This window comes from Musa acuminata, chromosome BXJ1-9 (assembly GCF_036884655.1).
Source record: "Musa acuminata AAA Group cultivar baxijiao chromosome BXJ1-9, Cavendish_Baxijiao_AAA, whole genome shotgun sequence".
Classification (NCBI taxonomy): domain Eukaryota; kingdom Viridiplantae; phylum Streptophyta; class Magnoliopsida; order Zingiberales; family Musaceae; genus Musa; species Musa acuminata.
This window is the reverse complement of record NC_088335.1, coordinates 49,557,855-49,580,469: the sequence shown is the minus strand read 5'-3', so window position 1 is coordinate 49,580,469 and position 22,615 is coordinate 49,557,855. Positions and strand designations below refer to the sequence as shown.

General features: G+C 37.9%; 1 protein-coding gene across 4 annotated transcripts; it reads right to left on the bottom strand.

Annotated features, from left to right (window-relative positions):
• Positions 1-1,513: 1,513 nt before the first annotated feature.
• Positions 1,514-21,608, bottom strand: LOC103999473 (gamma-tubulin complex component 4). 4 transcript variants are annotated; one of them, XM_009421229.3, is made up of 17 exons: positions 21,315-21,608; positions 20,341-20,632; positions 18,001-18,137; positions 17,008-17,106; positions 15,717-15,837; positions 11,437-11,709; positions 11,241-11,321; positions 11,075-11,158; positions 10,804-10,890; positions 10,542-10,597; positions 10,232-10,429; positions 9,806-10,031; positions 8,133-8,221; positions 6,969-7,122; positions 2,464-2,586; positions 2,255-2,369; positions 1,514-1,884 (listed from the first exon to the last, which is right to left on the bottom strand). In XM_009421229.3, exons 1-16 carry the CDS (start codon positions 21,488-21,490, stop codon positions 2,301-2,303), a joined length of 2,265 nt encoding a protein of 754 aa, XP_009419504.2. In that variant the 5' UTR covers positions 21,491-21,608; the 3' UTR covers positions 1,514-1,884; positions 2,255-2,300. The 4 variants fall into 4 exon arrangements, with proteins under 4 accessions (XP_009419504.2, XP_018674207.2, XP_009419503.2 ...); XM_018818662.2 differs by lacking the exon at positions 1,514-1,884 and adding an exon at positions 1,991-2,109; XM_009421228.3 differs by lacking the exon at positions 1,514-1,884 and having other exon boundaries at positions 1,991-2,369.
• Between the last annotated feature and the right edge of the window lie 1,007 nt (positions 21,609-22,615).

Sequence of the window (22,615 nt, the reverse complement as noted above, 5' to 3'; positions counted from 1 at the left end):
CCTCTGTCCGACACCCGGCCAGGGGGAGAAAAAAACTCGATATAAAAATACTCCACTGACTTGCTCGTTGGAGGGGCCAAAGTTGGAAAGCAATCGACGAAGGCCATTTTGCAGGAAGGCGGCCACCCCCGAGCGGCGAGCGTCTGGACCCAAGAGATACCTTCTGTCGCACAAGGGAGAGCAGTGAGCCGGCCTGAATCCCGACCAACGCCGACCAGCATTCCTCCCTGAGGGCGCGGCCACCTCATCATCCTACTCACTCCGCAAGAAGCTCCCGACATCGACCCGTGCACCTAACCGTGCTGACTCATCAGTCACGGTAATTTTATTCACTAACAATATTTATCTGTAGATGTTTTTTTTCAATTTTTCAAAGGGTAAATGATTAATATGGGACTTGAGATCAGAACCTTACGATATATAATTAAAGTCTTTATCCGTTAAGTTAATTGACATCTTTAAAAATATGTCCTTCCAATCCTTAACCTATCTATTGCCGTGAGGTTTGGTATACATGTATGCATCAAATATCAAAATTTTCAGAATGCATCAAAAAAAGTAGTATGGATACTCCACCCAGCACAAAGCTTAGTTGTTTTTGTGTATTCAATATTTTGAGGTGAGATTTTCGTCGACACAGGAGGAAGATTTGATTCTCATCCTCCAATTCACGTACAAGAACAGAGCTCTTCTGTTTAGCCAAATATGCCTATGCAAGGGGTCTTGGAAATTAATTTGGAGGCCAAGATGATTCTAATTGAAAGGAAAACTCTCTCTCTCTACGTTTCGACGATGAATTGCTACCGAGCGAGTGAGAGGCTGTAGAGACGACAATGCAAAGGGCATGGTGACCCACCTTCCGATCATAACTTTATGCCCACAGTTTAGTTTGGGGCTCAATTGCCGAAGGGAGTCTTCTTCGACCGCCTCTTCCTCCTCACCGGAGATAACAACTCGTGTAGTGAGTGCTACACGAACCACGAGGAGTGAGGCTGTACACCTCTCATCTCTCCTGCTGGCTTTACCTTACCTTAGAGCTCTTGTGGGGGGGTGAGGCTCCTCATCTGGTTCATGTAAGCTAGTTAAGTTACGTAGATAGATTGTCTCTACTGAAATATCCGAATTGATTAATATATTATCATGAATCTCAGATTCAAGAAGATCATGTGTGCACATCATATAAGCCATTTAATATAATAAAAATATATTTTATTTTATTTTATTTAAAAAAAGTTAGATAGATAGGCCCAACAATTAAAGATCCTAAAATAAATTTAAAAAATGATGATAAAACAGTAACATTCATATAAACTTCTGATACAATCGAGCATACAGGAATTATATATATATATATATATATATATATATATATATAAAGAAAATTCATGCAATTGAAATAGTTTGAGTGATGTGTATTATATATAAACCTCCTCTAATTTAATCGATTTCATATATGTTTACTCTCACTAGCTTTGATTCAGACTCATTTCGAAAATCTAGAAAAAGGTTTAGTATGTCCATCGAATGCACTGTTTTGACACCAAAACCCCTAACAAATACATACAGGGTTTGACATCTTTTGTTTATGGAGAACGGAACCTCCGATGGCGATGGCTATGATGGATGGACTTTTGGCTCTTATTCTCACCAAGTATCAATAGATAGTCTACGGAAAACATAAACGCGTATGGTACGGTTCGGAGGACAGCATGCGATTTGGAGAGACTGGGATACTTACAAAATGACATTTACCATGGCTTCTTCTCTCTCTTCCTTGGGAGGATACAGAGTATTTACCACCAGGCTGTTGTTTCCATTCTATCCTTCCCATCTCTTCCTTTCTCTCTTCCACCTCTGAAAATAAAGTTCCATGGCTTGTTCCACCTTGGGAGTGAAAAAAGGAGAGAAAACCATACCATGCAAGCACCATAAACATTTAATAAGCTTATATTTGAAACTAAGTTACTTATAAAATATGTTCATCAAGTAAATTATGGAAATAAGTTCTCCATCCATCATTAACCTCCTTAATAAGTATCTTTTGGTCTTCATGACTAAAAAAACATATCATTTTCACCATTCTTAGCATCTGGGAATTTTAGCTAGTTCCTGTTAACATAAAAATTACTTGAGAACCTCCTCTAATATAAGTTGCATTCCAGATTCCCAACTATGCTCTCAAACAGTAAAAAAACTCCCATCAACCTGGTTATATAACACATGAAAAATACTAATACAAACATACTGTACTCACCACTAATACACTTGCCATTATTTGCCTTTTTAATCAGGCTTCGCTCTTACTCTTGCTGCACAAAAGGGATGGCTGGCCGTGCCTTGACAACATTCAGCACACCTCTGGCAGTTTGCTGTAATTGGAAGGAGAACCAAATTAGTACCTTTGGATGTATAGTTATATTGGGGTTGTCCACTATCAGTCAATATACAACTCAACAGCGATACCTCAAAGAAGGAATTGAAATTTAGGCGCATGAGAAATTGTCGTAGAAAAGGTGCTCGTTGACTTCCGGCAAGACGACTGCTACGTAATATTGTATAAAGAGAATTGGATTTCTTATTGAACTCCTGCCAGCCACAGTAATAGAGAATGAGCATGAAAATAGGAAAGCTAGTCTACTTCAAAATCTAAGATCTGATTAGACTAAACATGTAAAAATTTCATACGAGAAAAAGACATTAAAAGTTTATTCACAAACTACATTGTATACCTTTCTTTATTTCCCGAGAACAATTATGTTCCTCTGTCTTATTCTATGCTATTAAGTCTACAATAAATAACTTACAAGCTAAAATGATATTAAGACTGCATTCATCTTTTTTCTCTTTTTTGGCTTCTTAATTAGGTACTCAGTCTCCTTGGTATTCTAGGGAGACGCACAATCCTTGATCCATCCCCAAGCACAAAAGCGGAAGAAAACAAAGAGAAGAAATGACACTTCTTCTGTGAACAACAGCAATAAATCCCCTTCTTTAATAACCCTAGATGGCATGTCTCACTTGGCTTCTTTTGTTCTCTATTCCACATATCTGGGCCAATAATCTGAACAAATAATATCTTTAGTTTCGATCCTGACTAGGTGTATGTTAGGATTCCTTAATTTTAGGGATTTGATATTAATCTTTATTTTTCTTATCTAGTTTTCCCTAGTTATGGTAAGAGTATGTTAGGATTCCTTTGATATAACAAATTAGGAATTGTTATTTTTATTTTTTTTGGATTCTTAGTCCTAGTTGACTAGGGATTAAATAACCCTATAAATATGTAATGTCTTTGGCTATTCTCAAGTAATCAAATACAACTCAAAGTCTTTGGCTAACTTGGAGGTTGATCCTTTCGAAGTGATCAAAAGGAGGCTGATCCCTTCGAAACGATCAAATCCCTATATCTTTTCTTAGATAAAAACTTAGGAATTTATCGTATTGTATCACAGCAACGTGTCCTTGGCGTTCCTAAAGTTCTTACGGTGTGTCCTCGACACTTTCTTGACGGTGTGTTCTTGATGTTTCCTCGGCGTTCCTAAAGTTCTTGTGGTGTGTCCTCGACATTTCCTCGGTGTTCCTATAGTTCATGCGGTGCTTCTTCGGCATTCCCTCAATCTCGTCTCCGACGCTGCCACAAGCCTCGACGCCCACATCGCCAACAACGACTTCACCTTCAACGCCAAGTAGTGCTCATGCCCTTGACCCGAAATTAAAAACAAAACTTAGGAATTATAGATCTATAATCATATGCAATGACTACGGACAATTCTATGAAAACCTAATTTGAAGCATTCGAAGCAAAAATTGAGAGCAGGCTGCAAGAAACTTTCAATGATTTCAAAAAGAGTTTGCTTGAGAGTTTTAGCAAAATTCAACAAGATAAAAGTTCGACTTTTATAAGAAAATAACCTGACCGATCCGAATTCACAAGAAGAGGTTACCAAGAGCATGATAATGGCTACCCTCCCACATGAAAGTAGAATTTCCTAGATGGGAAGATGGAGATCCCACCAGTTGGATTTCTAGAGCAAAGAAATTTTTTTCGCTTTTATAGAACTCCATAAGATTCTAAAGTGGAAATAGCTTCAATCCAAGTAGATGGAGATGCCTTTCAATGATATGATTTGTATGAAACATATCATGGAATTCCCTCGTGGAAGCAGTTCAAGAAAGGACTTCTTGTTCGTTTTAGACCATCTGAATATGAGAATGTTGATGGGTAGCTTGCTAAGATTCGTCAAACTTCTATTGTCTTAGAGTATCAAAGTTGATTTGAACGACTATCAAATCGGGCTAAAGATTGGTCTAAAAGATAATTGGTGGGTCATTGAAGGTTTTAATTCAGACATTCGTTGTGAAGTTAAAGCTCATCAACCTTGCACTATAACAGTTGCAATTCCTTTTGTACGATTGCATGAAGAAAAAATTAATATGAAAAATCACCGAACCAGGAGTGTTAATAAGCAGATGACTAGCAAGTCAACTACTCCAACCATTCGTAATCGAAATCCTAATACTAGAAGACTAACCGAGAGGAACTCAAAGAACGACCAGCTTAGGGTTTATGTTGGTATTATGATAAAAAGTGGAGTAACGAGCATCGATGCAAGCAAGGAAAACTTTTGATGAGTGAACCAATTGAGAAAGAACCAGAGATTGAAGCTATAGACTCTGATCATACTGATAATGATGAGATTATTGAACCTGTCACACATACTGTTCATGCATTAGCCGACTATTCTAATCCTCAAACTATAAAAGTTGAAGGGCTTTTGAAATGTCAGCTCTGTTACTGTTTGATTGATTCTGGTAGCACCAACAATTTTATGGATAGCAAGGTTGTTGCGTGATTGACTTATCGCATTGAACGTTGTGATAAATTCGAGGTAAAGTTATTGATGGACGAATTTAGTAAGTGCTCCAAAGTAAAGCTTGTTATGCAAGGCCAAGAATTGCTCGTGGAATGATCCTTCAGGCAATAAATGAGATGTAATGAGTGGTAAAATTGCTCGTATACTACTATTGGAGGACTATGAGGTTGTGCTTGGAATTGAGCATTATAGAAACCAATTGAAATCCTCAAGCAATTCAACTGTTGGAATGGTCGAATGGATAATAGAAATGAAGTGAGATAAAGTAGATGACCTAAGAAACTCAAAGAGCACCAGTTGGACTTCAGGTTACACGTCTAGATGGAAGGCTATCCTACATTCTCTCGCTGATCAAGTTTCACAGGTACCACTTTCTCTTTGGCAATACGAGTTGCTTCGCTTCGTGGGACATTGCGCTTACATATTAAGCCGCCACCTTCTGATCAATTATGGTTTGGCTTTATAACAATGCTGGAATTAGATTAGAATTTGGCCTCATCAGTTGGGGATCGAAAAATAACCAGCAGCCATATTGCTTTGCTTTTTGGCAATCGAGTCAAGGCTGCAATTCGGGATAGTTTGATGCTTCCTAACTATGAAAGCATATGCATCCCAGAGATGTTAGCAGAAAAGGATGATTAGATCCCAAGGAATTTGCACCATTCATATGGATCAACAATGATAGTAGGGGCATGGCAGGCCCTGAGCTCACAATGCCTCAAGAAAGGGATAAGATTATTCAACTTCTAAGAGATAATCTCGTAGTCTCACAAGCTAGAATGAAGCAACAAGCTGATAAGCACTGTAATGAGTGAGAATTTGCAATGGATGATTGGGGTTTTTTCGACTTCAGCCTTATAAGCAAACTTCTATAAAGGTTCGGACTTCTATGAAGCTATCCTCGATTCTTTGGGCCCTATAAGGTGTTAAAATGCATTGGCTCAGTTGCTTATCACTTGGACTTGCCAACAAACTCTAAGATACATCCAGTTTTTCATGTTTCTTCTCTTAAAAAGAAGTTAGCTACGGATGATGTGGTGCAACACCATTTGCCAGATATTTCTTCTACTGGTGAGGTTCAAATCCTACCTCAAGCCATACTTGATCAACATGTCATGATGCGTCATAGATATCCTATCACTGAGGTTCTTGTTTAGTGGGCCAACTTACCAATTGAAGATACCACTTGGAAGTCTTACAAAACTTGGAGAAGTTTCCAAAATTTATTGCTGCTCAACCTTAAGGACAAGATTATTTTGAAGAGGCGGGAAATGTTAGAATTCCTTAATTTTACGAATCCTTAATCCTAGGGATTTTATATTAATCTTTATTTTTCCTATTTAATTTTTTCTAGTTATGGTAGGAGTTTGTTAGAATTCTTTTGATATAGCAAATTAGGAATTGCTATTTTTATCTTTTAGGACTCCTAGTCTTAGTTGACTAGGGATTAAATAACCCTATAAATATGTAATACCTTTAGCTATTCTTCTCAATCAATCAAATACAACTCAAAACCTTTAGCTAACTTGGAGGTTGATCCACTCGAAGCGATCAAATCCCTATCTCTTTTCTTAGGTAAAACCTTAGGGTTTTATCAGTGTACATTCGTATTTTGAGTGCTTGTCCACACCAAATAGGTTTTAAAGAGAAAGCTACTACATAAAAACAAACTCAGACTTCAAAATCTAATCAAGGGAAATTAATGGCCATAGTTGAGGTAAAAAAAGGTTTCAGAAGAACATAGCCAATACCAAGGAATCAGCATCATATATCATATGAGTGCTTTCCAATCCGATTTAATTTTTCCATCTTAGTATTTATTGTGTAAGACTACCATTCGTGAGACCAATGAAAAAATCGGATGCTATTACAAATATCACGCCCATTATTTGATAATATCTTTAGTCACGTCCTTTTCACATGGTGTCCATAGTTGCATTTTCTTGTACGCTACTATAGACCCCAAAATTGAAGAACCGATGGCCTTCATTTCACAGCAAAGTACAAGAAAACATTTTGCAGCCAAAGAAAAGTACTGCAGAAACAAATGGTTCCCACAATATGAAGTGTCTGAATAAGAAATATTTTGATTACCTCAGTTATATGCTCCAATTCGGATATATTTGGATTGCTCTCATACTGTTCAATAATCCAGCAAAACTGCAGGCAAAGTTTCATGATGCTGTCCAGAATTCTAGAGACTGATCCAATGTCTAGAAATGATTGTGAAATCAAAGCGGCCAAATATCTGTAGATCATTGATTATATATAACCAGTTGTCAAAAGCAACAAAAATGTGCATGTTAACAAGAACCTAAACATTGGCATGTTATCTACCAATTGTTTTTAAACAATGACGTCACACACTTGAAGGTCACAACTATACAAGCATCAACAATGACAAATGGTGCAAGATACCCATGCTTAAAGTGAAATTTACAGAAAAAAAAAAAAACAATGAACATCAGACACATTTATGACCGAACAGTTGTTTGAAAAAGCAAAAGATATTACTCACCAAGGATGACTGATACCAGTCATTGGCCAGACCAATACAGGACAAATTGATTGTTTACAACTAGACCATTACTGGGCTATTAAAATAACAACAATCTTAAATCATTTTTGTAATTTTGGCTCAATAATTTCGAATACGGTTAAGATCTATTGCAACCCAGATCTAAAAGAAATACATAAAAATCCTGTTGAAGAACTAAATGGAAGGCATAACTCATGTATTACAAACATATGATTGAAATTTTGGAACACCAGTAATTGCATATAGTTAAAAATTAAATATCATATTTATTAATGGCCAACTATCACCAAGAAAGAAACCGGTTAGTCTGCATACTGGTTTAGCATTTTACATTCATACCAATCAGTACTATTTAAATGTCAAAGTTGAAGGAAAATTTATACATGCACAGAAAAAATCTTACAACCAGTGACAATTGTGAGATTAAAAACTTCCATGAGATTTACATTGTTAGCAACAAAACCATTTAGTACAAATAAAAGTCAAAAGAGGATCTGAATTTCCTAGAACCATGTTAATAATTGACCTTGAGGTGCCAGAGCAGCTTCTTGGTCTCATGTTTAAACACGATTGGAAGAATAACAGGGTTCTTCAATAATTTGTTTTTGTTAGTTATCTCATAATTTCATATAAACTAAAACAGCTTCATTTTACTAGTAAGACAACTGACAACAAAAACTACAGAAAAGTTCAAGTAGAAGGGACAACTTGGTACGTACTCTTGATGAAAACCCACTAGCTCAGTAAAATCACGAGAATCTTGCAGATGAGCTTGTAGAACATTCCACTGAGACTCTATCACATCTACCTGCAATAAACTATAATCGTCTATGAAAGCTAATTATAACCGAGAACAAGTAATTGTTCATCATTCTCATGATTTCATAAAGTACATAGAGAACTTATTTAAAAAAGAAAATCTTGTTGGTATCTATTGATCAAGTTTAATTTGGGCTATATTCAGATCAGGTCAACAGAACCCTTCACCCAAAACTCAATTTGGGGAAGAAACAAAAGACCATAGTGTAGCAATTTATCTGAATCATGAACAAGGAACAAAATAGCAGAACAGGGAGGAGTCACAAAGGAATCTAATATTTCAACATAGCAGAAATTGGTTACACTTGAACACTTGTTTAAAATGGCGATCAACCAAAACCACTTGAGGATTGCTTGGCCATTGGCAATACCACAACCTTTTACTGACCTGTTTGTTTGCAATGCAATTCCCTGCCAGGCTAGTCTCAACCTGGTCAAACTTATCAAAGACCCCTTTGATTGCACAAAATCCAACAACTAAAATGGACAGACCACGTTCCTGCTGTCATCAATACTTGAGTCCCATTCTATTCTATTGGTAATTAGAAAAGAAACAATAGGGTTATAGTTGCAACAGTTAGAATTTATCTTCACATCAATTTTGTGATCAAATCTTATGACAAATGTAACAAAAACATCTAATTTGTTTGTCAAAGCGATAAGAGCACGACCATCATCTATACTCGATAGGATAAGTATTTCAAGGAAAACAACTTTTGGTAGATTACAAAGGAGAGAGAAGGGAGCAAAGAGGGCAGCAAAAGTCAATGTTGGTCGCAGAGAAAGAAGAGGAGAAAGAGAGGGTGGCGGTGGTGAAAGGTACTGGCCATGCACAGAACAGAAGAGATAGCGAGGAAGAAAGGAGGGGGGAAGGGGGAGGAAGAGGAAAGGGAGAGACAAGGCAAGGAGACATAGCCAACAGACAGAGGAAACACAACCAATAGCAGAAGGTTAGTGGCAAAATTGCTAGGTAAAGCATAGGTGTGTCAGGAGTAATGAGGATATGTATTTCACTCCTTTGATGCAAGGAAATACAATAGAGAGAGAGAGAGAGAGAGAGAGAGAGATTTGAACAGGAAAAGTGACAAGGCCAGACATGGTAGTTAAGCAATATAGAAAAGAATGGTTCATTGCCTGAAATATGGACGTGGGGTATACTACTGAGAGGTGCTTGTTCATAGACAATTTTCATCATAGTTAATATCTTTCAAGATTAACCAAAAAGATATTCAGAAATCTCATGGAAATAGGTCAGGAAGCAACATGAATCCCCATAGAAAAAATGTTTGACATAGTTTAAGCAAAGCTTACAACGCACATGATGCTGTAAATTGCCACTACTTTGTTATGAAGAGATAGAAGTTGTGAAGAGATAGAATTACATTTTAACAGAAAGGACTCAAAAAGTAGTTCAACTTAACATCAAAGCAACTAATGACAAGCCATCAGTAGATACACTTCAATATTCATTAAGTTGCAGTTTAAAATTTTGCAAGTAGCAAGATTTCAACTTAAAATAAAAAAGGCATTTGCAACACTAACATGATGGGAAAAGCAGATTTATCACAAATACCTGGATATAGAACTGCAGATTTCTAATCAAGAAAGTCATATGCTCCCTAACTCGCCACATGGGCAAGGAGCGTCGACGACGATGTTGAGGTATTGAGTTATTCTTGCAGTCCCTTCGATTATTAGCAAAGTCAATGTGATCTTGATGCATTACTGCAGCCCATGATTTCTCTAATTCCATCTGTGTTCTCTTGAGTCTGATCAAATACTGGAAAACCTTGCGATACCTGAACCAGATGTGCTGCTATCATATATAAGACGAACATCATATATTTGCACATGCTTCATATATCACCCAATATGAACATGAGTTACTACAAACTTGATGTTAAGAAAACTTTAATTGACGCCACTCTGAATTTTATAGTCACTATAACCACAGTTATTCTCTTCAGAAGTAATGCAAAATTGCAAACTACAAACTTACTTAGATATCACCTCTTGAGTGAAAAATAGCTGCAATGGCCAATCAACAGAATATTCAAGAGCAACGCCATCCCAACCATCTAGTGATGACTCAGCTAAAGTCCTCCCTTGCAAAGGTACCAAGTTTCCATCAGCATTGCTCTTCAGCTTTGGAAAATCCACTTGAGTGGCAGTCATGTTAATTCCAAATGAAGGCATTCTGAATAAGCAAGAACTCACTTAACTCTCAAATTAAAAAAAAAAAAATCTATAGGAGACAAAAAATGTGGTTGTCATTCAATTAACCACTGTAAAGCTTGTAAGGGCATAACCTTAATGATACTCTTGGAAAGTACTTATCTTCGTCACTTACAGTCTTTAATGCAGCCTGCATCAGACAACACTAGATCTGTTACTCTTTTGATATAGAAGTTAGCACAACAGAATCCTATATAGCATGTTCAGATCAGTTAACTACCGAGTAGTTAGTTACATGATACTGTTCTATGTTAAAAAGCTTTAGAGATGAAGCGGAATAATACACAAAAAAAGCTATAAAAAATTTTCTTTGTATTAACAGTACTTAAATCTTACCAACTGAAATGGGACCATCAAATCTGCTTCAGCAGTTGACTGACGAGGAGGTAGACGCATCAATTGACGGCTCTCCTCAAGAAAACACTAATGGCTCCCATAGATTGAAATTATGTCAGATAAGAAGTATATACGCTGGACAAATATCTCTATAGTAATAGATAAACAGAAAAGCAAAAGGTTAAGAATAGTAAAGAGACAGTAAAATGCAACTGTTCTGCATATACAGAATGGAACAGGTCCCAATGTGTCCCAAGTTATAGTTCCTTACCTGGAAGAAATCACCTTTCGCTAACAAAAAATAATCCTTTAGGGCTTTCAGGTGGCCATTTAGATCGGCTCGTACAACCACAAGCTTTTACAAGCAAGAATATAAAATTACTACATGACAAAGAACCCAAAATATGCAAAATAGTCATATTGGGGCCAAAAGTTACCTGCCAAAGATGATTAGCTGCAATAGTGCGAATTGAGCTTATAGCAGATTCGAACAACCTTTTCTGAAATTCAGATGATTGCTACATATAATGGGAAAAAAAGTTTAATAGTGCTACAAGATGGCTAAGGTGCATCCATTTAAGCATTGATGTTTTTTTAAACTAGCAAGAGTGAAAATGCAAAAAAATGTGAAACCTTTAATTCTTTAAGCATTGCATCAATTTTATCAGCCTCGGATTGTGGAAGTAAGTCTTCAGCAATCAAATTGGTACTCTGAGGTATTTCTCTTTCGAGACCAAAAGTTCCTAGAAAACCTTGAACTCTACAAGATCCTTTTAACACTGATTGGCGCACAGAGGATTCCTGTAGTCTAAAACTAGAAGTAGGATTTCGAAGAACCTTAACTGCTTTACCAGCAAAAAGAATTGATTCAGCAACACGCATATTTATATACTCTGGTAGCATTTCCTGCATTAATATTGCCAAAACGCAAAGGTGATTAGTGGATTGGTAATAATAATAAATGAGCTTCTTACCTGAATAACAGTGTTAAAGAGTCGAGGCAGTAACTTAAAAGACAACAACAAAACATGCACTAGTAATTATCACAACTCAAATTCTCATGTCTATTGGAATCTAAGCTTAATAGGATAAGCATGTGAATCCCAATGAAAGCAAACAGGAGTCGTATAATTAGATGACCTGAAGAGCAACAAGTTTATCATACTTAACATTGAAAATAACAGGATTATGATATTAAAAAATGTTCACATAATATGACTAAGTGAAGGTGAAAAAAGAAAATGCAATTTGACATTGTGGCATTATGGTTTCTCTTGGTTTGGCATAAAGGTAGTTGTAGCAGGATTCAGCATGATTCTTCAAGTAATTAAACACAGAGAAAAACAAAAGCATACCAGTTTAAACTCATCAGAAAGCATGCCATTGACACCGAAGACAGTTATGGCTGAAACAGGATGGAACTGACATCCTGGCTTAGTCTCACATCAGAAGTATGCAAAAACTTGGATTGCCATAAGTGTAACTTTGGCGTAAGCATTCTCAACAAGTTAAGAAGTCATTCTCATGCTGCTTCATTTTGGGCTGCTGTTGCCTTGGCTTGTTTCATTATGTAACTTTTAGATCACCTTTAAAAAGATGTTCTAATAAATACTTCTTTATATGCAATTAAATCATTAGTTTCCTTCATTTTGTTCTTGTTTGCTAAGGCTTATTTCTTTTCTATATATAGAGATCAACCGGGCCTTGCAAATTAAGCATCATTAAATTAATTGTTTGTTTTATGTTTGTAATAAAGAACTATCACATTGCCATTCAACACTTGTATAAAGATTTCAGCTAGTAAATTGACATTGAATATTTCATGCTTTCCACTCCAACATGTAGGATAGAGCAAGGTCCACAATACCGTACCGTACCGGAGTTTCGACCTGGGCTCGGTACCGGTACGGTACGGTATACCGAGCGGTACACCCAGGTGTACCGCTCGGTATATTTAGGTGTGCCGAGCACTGTGCTACAGTGTCGAAACGGTAACAGATGGTCCGCGTACCGGAAGCCTATCGGACCGGTACGTACCGCCCGTACCAGGCGGTACGGTCCGGTACTGCAGACCATGGGATAGAGTATTCTTGATCAACACATCACAATTTTACATTTCACGATGTGAACTACATGACATAGGTATAATCACATGCTGTAAAGAAATTTCCCATAAATGAATCATCCAAGTACAAGCACCAAATAAATCAAATTATATCATACTTCAATTCATTTTAAATTTTGAAACAAAAGAACCATTATAATACCCTGTAATAAAAATCCATGTTGGTGTCAAAGGATACCAATTTGAGGCCTTGGAAGGATAATATGCACAGACTTATCCTTAAAAGTAGAGAAGTTGTTTCGACAACTGGAACCTTTGTCATCCATATACCAACCTAAAAATGCTTGATACAAACACTACTGGTTCAAATATATCAGTGATAACATGGATGGTCATTCTGCAATGAACCTGATGTACCACCCAATTGGTTGGAAACCAAACCATTGAGTGAATATCATGGAATCTGGTTGGAACCAATGAAGTCCTATTACTATATAAACATTTGGTTTAGGGTGGTTTACAAATACACCTCTCTACAAAATTTCATGTGTTCTGTCATGTCTTGTTGGCTCTCCTCCATTTCTTCTCAGCCTCTTGGCCTCTCCACAACATAACTTCAACCCCATGAGATAAGTTTCCATTCCACCTCTCATAGGTCCTGCCTCCGGCTTTGGTTTCATTTTCATTTTTTGGTCCTTTTCCGTTTTCCATGAGGACCAGTGATTTAAAAAGTGCTAGGCGCTCGCCCGAGCGAAGCGAGGCACTAAAATATAAAAATATATAATATAATTATTTAAATAAAAAATATGTTATTAAATTAAGAAAATCGGATACAAAATCACAATGTCATATTAATAAAAAGTCTCAAAAATTAAAACAATAAAATTTTACATCAAATCTATTGAGTTGCTCTGTACACTTGTCATTTATTCTGAAACCTAACAATAATTTTAAATAAATAAAAATTAATAGTATTAAAATCAAAATAATATATTATTAATCTAATAAATAAAAATAATATTACTATACTGTTAATATACTATTAACAGTATTGTGAGAAGAGTGTGAGAAGACCGAGGTTGCTGTGGCAACGACAGCATTAGCAGGCGGCAGCGGTAGCGGGAGCGGCAAGCAGCGGGAGCGGCGAGCGACAGCGGGAGTGGGAGCTGCGAGCGGCAGCGGTGAGCGACAACAGCAGCGACGAGCGACGATTGTGGCAGCGGTGAGAAGTCGGCGAGCAGCGATTGTGGCAGCGGCGAGTAGCGACAGCGGCGAGCAGCGACAGCGGAGAAGAAATCTCGGTGGCAAAATCGCAAGTGTTATGGTTGGGGAAGTCGAGGAAATCGCAAGAGGGAGCCTATCGGTGATTCAGTTGGTTTAATTGAACCAACTAAAGCACTAGAGACCGAACCAGACGTAAAACCCTGGTTCGGTCGCCTGGTTTAACCCGGGCGCTCGCCCGAAGCGTATGGCGCCTGGGCTCGGGCGAGCGCCTAGGCAGCGCCTCGTTGAATCAAGGCGCTTGGACATGAAGCGAGGCGCTCGAGCCTCGCCTCGCCTCGCCTCACCCGAGTGCCTAGGCGAGCGCCCAAGTGCCTATTGAAATCACTGCCAGTGATTTAAAAAGCGCTAGGCGCCAAAAGGCGCCAAGGTCCAAAAACACTTGAGGCGCTAGGCGCTCACCCAAGCGCTCGCCCGAGCAAAGTGAGGCGCTAAAATATAAAAATATATAATATAATTAATAAATATAATTATTTAAAATTTTAAATAAAAATATGCTATTAAATTAATCTAATAAATACAAATACTATTACTAGTATACAGTATACTGTTAACAGTATACTATCGAAAGAGGAGAATAGTGTAAGGGAAGAGTCGGAAGACCGAGGGTGTTGATTGAGAAGAGTGGGAGCGGCAGCTACGAGCGACGACAATGGCAACGGCAGCAGCGACAGCGGGAGCAGCAAGCGGCGACAGTGGCACCGACAACAGCGAGCAGCGGGAGCGACAGCTACGAGCGACGACAGTGGCAGCGGCAACAGCAGTGGGAGCGGGAACGAAAGCGGCGAGCGAAGACAGTAGCAACGGTAGCAGCGGCAGCAGGAGCGGGGACAGTGGGAGCAACAGCGAGAGCGGCGACGGCAGCAGTGGCAGTAGCGTGAACAGCGAGCAGGGTTAGGGTTGGGGAAGTCACGCTGATTCGATTGAACCAACTAAAGCACCGGAGACCAAACCAGACCTCAAACGCTGGTTCGGTCGCCTGGTTTAACCCAGGCGCTCGCCCGAAGCGCCCGGCGCCTGGGCTCGGGCGAGCGCCCAAGCGGCGCCTCTTTGAAGTGTGCCGCCTGGAAATGAAGCGAGGCGCTCGGGTCTCGCCTCGCTTCGCCCGAGCGCCTAATCGAGCGCCTTTTTAAATCACCGAGAGGAACATAACCAAATCAGTACAAATTCCCCTGTAGCAGATACTGATGGCTGGAAAGCAGTGGCTTCCATCAAAAGGCAATCTTGTCAATTCATGAGTTTACTAATCAGACTTGTTAAAGGCAGGAGGCTGAATCTACAGCAGGAACCTAACCCAATTATGCCCTATGTCCATAAAAAGCCATAAAAAACTACAAATGTTATCCTTTTAAAGTGTTTAGACTTTGGTATATGTTTCTACAAATGGAGGAATACAACATAAATGTTGATATCTCAGTCAGTCATTAATCATGCACTAAAAGCTTTAGTATTTACAATTAATGACCCAAGTATTATTTGTTTTATTTAAGACATATGCCCACACTATGTATAGAATGAAATCAGCGAAATAAAACTAATTTTGACCAAGTAGATCAACAACGTATACCAAAGATATATGAAACCCCAAATGCCAATCAGTTAAAGCTCCATCATCAGTTGATTTCTGCATCAAATTTGTGATGTCTTCAAGATGAGATAACTCATGGCCCTCAGTCTTCCGATCTTGTCTGCAAAATGACGGAAAGAATAATGAATGCTAACACAACCATTTCTAAACCTAAAATCTCATATTTTAGTGTAGATGACATAGATTCTTTATTGCTATTTGTTCTTGTTTGCATACAAGTTACAGCTTGGGATATTCAATATGGAAAAGTTCAAAATGTTTAAATGCTAATGTAACCACTGTGAACCTAAAATCTCATTTTATATATTTATAGTCGATGAAGATCACATAAGTTCTTCTTTGCTACACAATCTCATTCATAATTAAATTACAGCTTAAGAGTTTCAACATGTTGAATGGCCAAAATAATCATTTCTGGAGATATAGTTAATTCATGAGAAGGACAGGAAAAAGAATGTAAACCATCACAAAAACTAACCAAAACAATTAGATATATATGTACACCACTTAGGTCGCTGCCCTTGGTCTAAGATTCAGTGAAAATGAAATTGTCACCATCATCGGGTACATTAGGAGTTCATTGGCTGAAGGTGAGATGACTTTTGTACATATGCAACCAGAAATATCTGCTGAGAATGAAATGCAGAGCAGAATGATATCAATAGTTTACCACACACTTCCTGGTTCTTGTTACTAGTGTGCCATGTTCTTTTTTCTCATGGTTCCACATTCTCAAGATTCAGTTGCCAACTCAAATTTTTTTTAAATATATCTCCTACATGCTACTAGTAATAATCTTTAACCTGTTCAACCGCCAGAAATTCTGAAAGATTTTCATCCATGCATGTGCAGAGCAAGTTATGAATCTATAAATGCTTGAAAAGCATTATAGCATAATCAAATCCATATGTAGTGCTAAGTATTATTAACAAGCTGAACATGGGTGGGTTCGGACCAAGCTCAAACATATTTGAATAATATTTAAATAAGCTTGGATACATGATGAGCTAAAAAGGCCAACTCAATCCCAACCAACTAGGACTAAGGCATGTTCAAGATATTATTTAGGGCTAAGGACTGAGTAGAGGATCAGACAGTGGAAAATACAGGTCGAGTAGCCTGATTAGATGTCTCACAGACATTAAAATAAGGAAAGAAAAGTGCTGTAGTTTTTCTGCCAGACATAACATATGATATATGTGAATAGATAGAAAATTTTGACATTAATTTTTGTCAGGTCAAAGAGTCACAGATTTTTAAACTTAAATACCTCTGGATGAAAAACTCTCCATGCTGATCTTGAAGGATACCATATACCATCCAGTATGTGAGTTGGTTGTACATAACCTGGTGACCATGCCAAAGGAGCCTATGCTTTTGCAGATAGAAATCGAGAAATTAATTTAATAAATAAGTTCAAGTTCTAAGTGTAAATGAAACAGTAAGAAAAAGATCCAGACATTTGCCAATCAATGATGAAAAGGATGAACATGTGCATATATGAAAAGTAAACTAAAATTAGATACAATTTTCTCCTAAATGAGTAATATATTATTTCAATGGTGTGTGTTCACCTCCTATATCATGAGCCTATTACAGGATGGATGTATCCTTTTTCTTCTTTTGGTCGTGTCCATCTAACCCCATGATATTAAGGTCATCCAAGAATACGGTCCACACTCCAACGTTTCTTCTTTAAAAAATTAGAAGAAGAAGAAGAGAATGTTCTTCTTCCCTGAACCGCATAAAAAAAAAAGGAAAAAAACAGCTTAATCTTGCACATTCTCCTCACAAGTATTCGTTTATTATCTTTAGACCAATGTATCTACAAATTCTTGCACTTGACAATTTAGAGGTTTTAATCAACACAATTCAGTTGGAGAATGGCAAATACAAGATGATCTAATCAGCTTAACAGCCTAAATAGCAAAATGGAAACTCTAATGCATAGTTCACCACTCATTTGAGGCATCACAATGAGTCATCTGTGTCAGGCCTAAACCTGTTGCAGCAAGGTCAAAATTGTAAGATAATCCCACAGATCATCAAAAATCATAATCAGAACATACTAGGCTTTCTCATCCCTTTTTTTCTCCGACTTGTGTGTTGTGTGTGCATGAAAATGAGCAACAACTATTGATCACTTGAGAATGGAAGATTCAGAGATAAATATCTGGATATAATTTTACAAGAAAGAACATGAAACAAATGCTAGAAACATATGAGCTATTAAAACTTTTTTTATAGAAAACCAACTGCATACCTTTGAATGCATGCTTGCAATTCAGGAACACCACAATGGCAACGTTTGTGCAAAAGATTAAGAAGTTGTCCTCCTCGAATATCTTCACGTTCAATTTCCACAATAAGCTCATATAGAGGAGGTAAGAGGACCTCGAACTAAAATGTTTTTGGTTAATTATGATGTGCAGAAATAAATTAAGTAATTGATATGTAGAAACCAACAACATCATATTATTAAAAAAATAATAACATGACTTACATGACGACTGTAAAAGAATATTGTTCTTCACAATGATAAAAACAACAGACAATTATTATACTAGTATCTATGCCACTATGCCCATCCTAAGGTAATATTTCCAGATAACTAACACAAGTGGTAGAACCAATTTCTGATGTTCTATTAAGCTATACTAGGAACTGCATCATTAGAATATCAAAAAGATACAGAGACAACCTAGCAGAAAAGGTCACCAAAAGGAATAGTCAAACTTCAGTGTACATCTTTCAGCCCAGGTAAACAATGTGTATATCTTCATTCCAGATTTTTTTTCCCATTCTTTAAGAGACAATATGGGTCAGTGAAACTTTAACAAGTGACTTAATCAGTATTTTCTTCAGGATCATCAATAAGAATTACTGGTATCAAGGTTCTATAGCTGAAAGTGTGAAAAAAATAATGGCGAAAAACTTCATCTGATTTCTCAATTGTGTTCTTTGATGTCATCTTTAATAACTCTTTATCATTATTCATATCAACATGAAGCAAGCAAATGCAATTATCATAATCATTCAGCTAACCTGCAGAAATTATATATTTCAGAAAGCAAAATGGTGCATAAATATTTTACTCTATCTTCTTTCTCATCCTTGTGGGAGACACCTGAAAGTGAAATCAGATCCTTTAAGTAAAATATCATCACATAAACACTCCCACGAAGACTGAGTTAAAGGAGACCCAAATTTAAAGAATCTCCACAGAGCAACAAAGTGGTGCTAGTGTGTTACAGACAGACTACTGGAATAACCAGAAACATGGGTGATCCTTGCTAAATTTGGGAAAATCAATATTCATCATATGTGGAGCAATTCTGAGTCATTGTTATAGCCACTCTGCTAAACCATTACCAAGGCCCTCTGTCAAGCCCATACTGCTTCTGATCTTCGGTTGTATGTTCAGTAGCGGAGAAGCCAAAAGGCTTACATTATCAACAACCAGAACCATTATCGTCACCGTAGAGACTGCTCTATAAGGGTTGTAGGCCTGAATGACCCAAGAATCGGCCACATGTGTATATGCATTGTAGTATATCTGTAGGAAACTTGCAGCACTACATTTTGTTGTCAGGTCCTCGGAACACTATTGAACTAGTAAACTTGGCTCATGGCGCGTGATGAGGTTGACGTGACGGCATGTACAAGCTTTCACCAACATAATCATTCCACGGATAAGACCGTCACAATAATATCTGATGCTCCAGTCTGATAACCCACATGATCAGTGAGACTGACCATAACTTACCCATATGTCAACATCATCATACCTTGCAATACTTTTCAACATGGTACTTCCAAGATTCACTTGCCTCAAATTATGTCACATCTGTGCATAATGGTTCTTTATTCTGGTCATGGCAAGGAATGATATTTAAGATTTTTGGGTGCGGTGATCTAGCCTCAACATCATCACGACACATGGTGCGGCAATTATGTCTTTCCTCAAGCTGTAGCACATTGGTATCAATGACTTATAGTTGTTGCATAAGCATTGGTAATTATAGTCAACACAAAGTGTCAGTACAGAGATCAGGTCAGGCTGCAATAATTAGGTCAGCTATTGATACAAAAGTGTCAATAGTAGGTCAGTTATGCCATTATGGTCGAATCGCAATAATTGGTATGCGAGTCGACCTAATACTAGTCATGGTGAGAGACTCACGTAGGAAATGACTATCCCACAACTGGGCTAACCCTCGCATGTGGACTACGTTGGGCCTTGACGAGAACGTCAAACCCTTAAGTGGGAGAGATTATACTACCCAAATTAATCCCATATCGGAAGTGGACAAAGACCAACATTAACTTGTAAGGGTATGATGGGTGTAGTATTGTAAACTTGAGCTTAATTATTTTTGTGTCGGTGATTTAGACTCGATAAAGTTAATAAATCAATTAAATTATCCCATACGGGTCACCTAGATTAGACAATGCAAATGGAGGATAATTGAACCCTAAGAGTGACTATTAACAATAGAGCTAACAGTGATTGTTAACAACTCAATAAAATACACGATGAATAAAACAAATTTCAAAATCATATGAAAGAACTCAGTTTTCCAATCTCAAAGGAACAAGATACCTTGTTGAGGCCTTGGGTTACAGTTGCCAAAATTGGCAAAGGATCAGATAGCAAATTCTGCTCAACCTGAAGAACAGCAGCTCTATAAACTGACAAAATCTCCACAATGCCATTTGCAATGGCCCTTCGATAGACGCTTCCTTTCCTCGGTTTCCCTTTCAGAAGTTCAGGACTGTGAGGCAGAGAGAAATCTTTTGTTGACTGTATGAAACTTAAATTCCGAGATATGGTTGCAAAATGATCAAGTTCCCTATAGTAGAAACCCAATGATATGAGTCTCTGGATAACATTCCTGCAAACAAGTTTAAAGAGGTAATCAGATAACAAGAATCCACACCTTTTACATGCAAACATTACCAATTTTTTGAAAAGAAATTATATGAAAGGTATAATGTAAAGAAACATTGAACCAAGAGGTAAAAACTGAGGAAATACCACTAGGAAAAAAAATGAGATCCTCTTGGCTTTTAAGCTAGTAAACAGATTAAATGGTTGACAAGCTTTGGCCTTTTCTTGAAACTGGTATCACAACTATTAAGTGCTGATGCAATCGTGGAATCAAGATTAATTATGTCACCGTTGGCAATCAAACTATGAACCGGTTCACCCTCCATCATCGGCAACTACCAAGCACTACGCAGTTGAGAGCAAGCCCAAATCTCTTCCCCATTAGATACATGGACAACACTTAACCATACTAAGGTAAACTTCACCAGCAACACCACTACTGCAACAGCGACAAGTACCAACTCAATTCGTGAATCATAACCATCCCAGAATGGGCCATCGATGATGCATTGATGACTAAGAAACTTGCAAAATCCTCGGTGATAACGTCCATAACTAGGAACCCTAATTGGGATCGCAAGTAACTTGCAAGCAAAACCATCCGATACCACGATTCGAGAAGACAGAAGCCATTCTTCGAGGTGCCAGAGGAAGATGATCGCATAGGAGGAAAAGCGGAGATATACCTTTCGGAGGGGTGGAGAAAGGAGAGATCGGGGGCGAGTCTAAAGGTGGGCTCGTCCGGGAACTGGTGGAGCGGATTGTCTGCGGCGCCCAAACCTAGGGTCTCGGCCTGCTCCCTCTCGTCGATCACGAAGTCGCCCGTGAAACCAAGGAGCGCGAGGAGGAGCTCGTGAAGCATCTTCCTGTCGCGCTCTCACTCCCTTATGCTTCTCGCTGGTTCTATCGTTCTATAGGCGCGGCGGCGCGATGCCATTTCAATTCTCGAGTCGGAATTGCTGCTACTGGGATTAGAGTCATGTTTGGCAGCACGGGCGGTTTGGTTAGATGGGGTTGAACGTGTTGAGCTCAGCTCGGTACGGTCTCGAGTTCGTGTTAGTGGCCACGATAATTGACGCGTGTTCGGATGACAATGAAATTATGCCAGAATAAAAGAAAAGAAAAGATTAGTACGTAAAATCATTAAAAGTATTTTATTATGTCATGAAAAGTTCTTGTTTTTGGGATTATTGAAGCATCGATAGAAATCATGATGAACTATAGGATTTGATGTTTTAGGTGGACAGACGTGGGCAGCAGCAGTCTTTCCCCAGAATAGAATAATGTTACTACAAGTTCTATGTTTTTAGATAGGGTACATTTATTCTGAAGTCGGATAATACGGTGACATAATTGTTTCTTTATGGTATATCTATTTATATTCACATTCAAGATTTGGGGAAATTTAGATAATTAAATTAACCTATATTATCGTGTCCTCATCCTATCTTTAGTACGACTGGGACGGACATTAGAAAATTAGTGATCAACCAATTTAGATGATTCGATGGTAGCAAATTATGAGGGCGTACGTAGCATAAACTACCTTATCGGCGGAGGCGGCCTCGCGATCCTAACGAAGAAATCAGAGGGACAACCAAAATCAACATCATCGAACATAGAAATACAACACAATTATTTTTGTCAATCAAAGAAGTATTTTTTGCTTCTCAAATCGGAGAAAATGAAAGCCCAATTGATTAGAGACGAGACGAAAATGTACATCAGGTTCTATACCCCTTACCATTCTGAATGGCGGATAGCCAAAAGAAAAATATGAATTGTCTGTCATAGTATAAAAAAAAATCACATAATCATGTTATTTCTCACCACATCATCGTAAAAAACTATTAGAAATGATGTGAGACTATAGGAAAGCCCAAATTAGGTTTGGATGTATATGGGCTGCCAGCAATGGCCCAAAGGAATACAAAGTTGTGGAAGAAAAGAAAAGAATAAAAAGAAAAAAAGAGAACGGCCGCCTCCC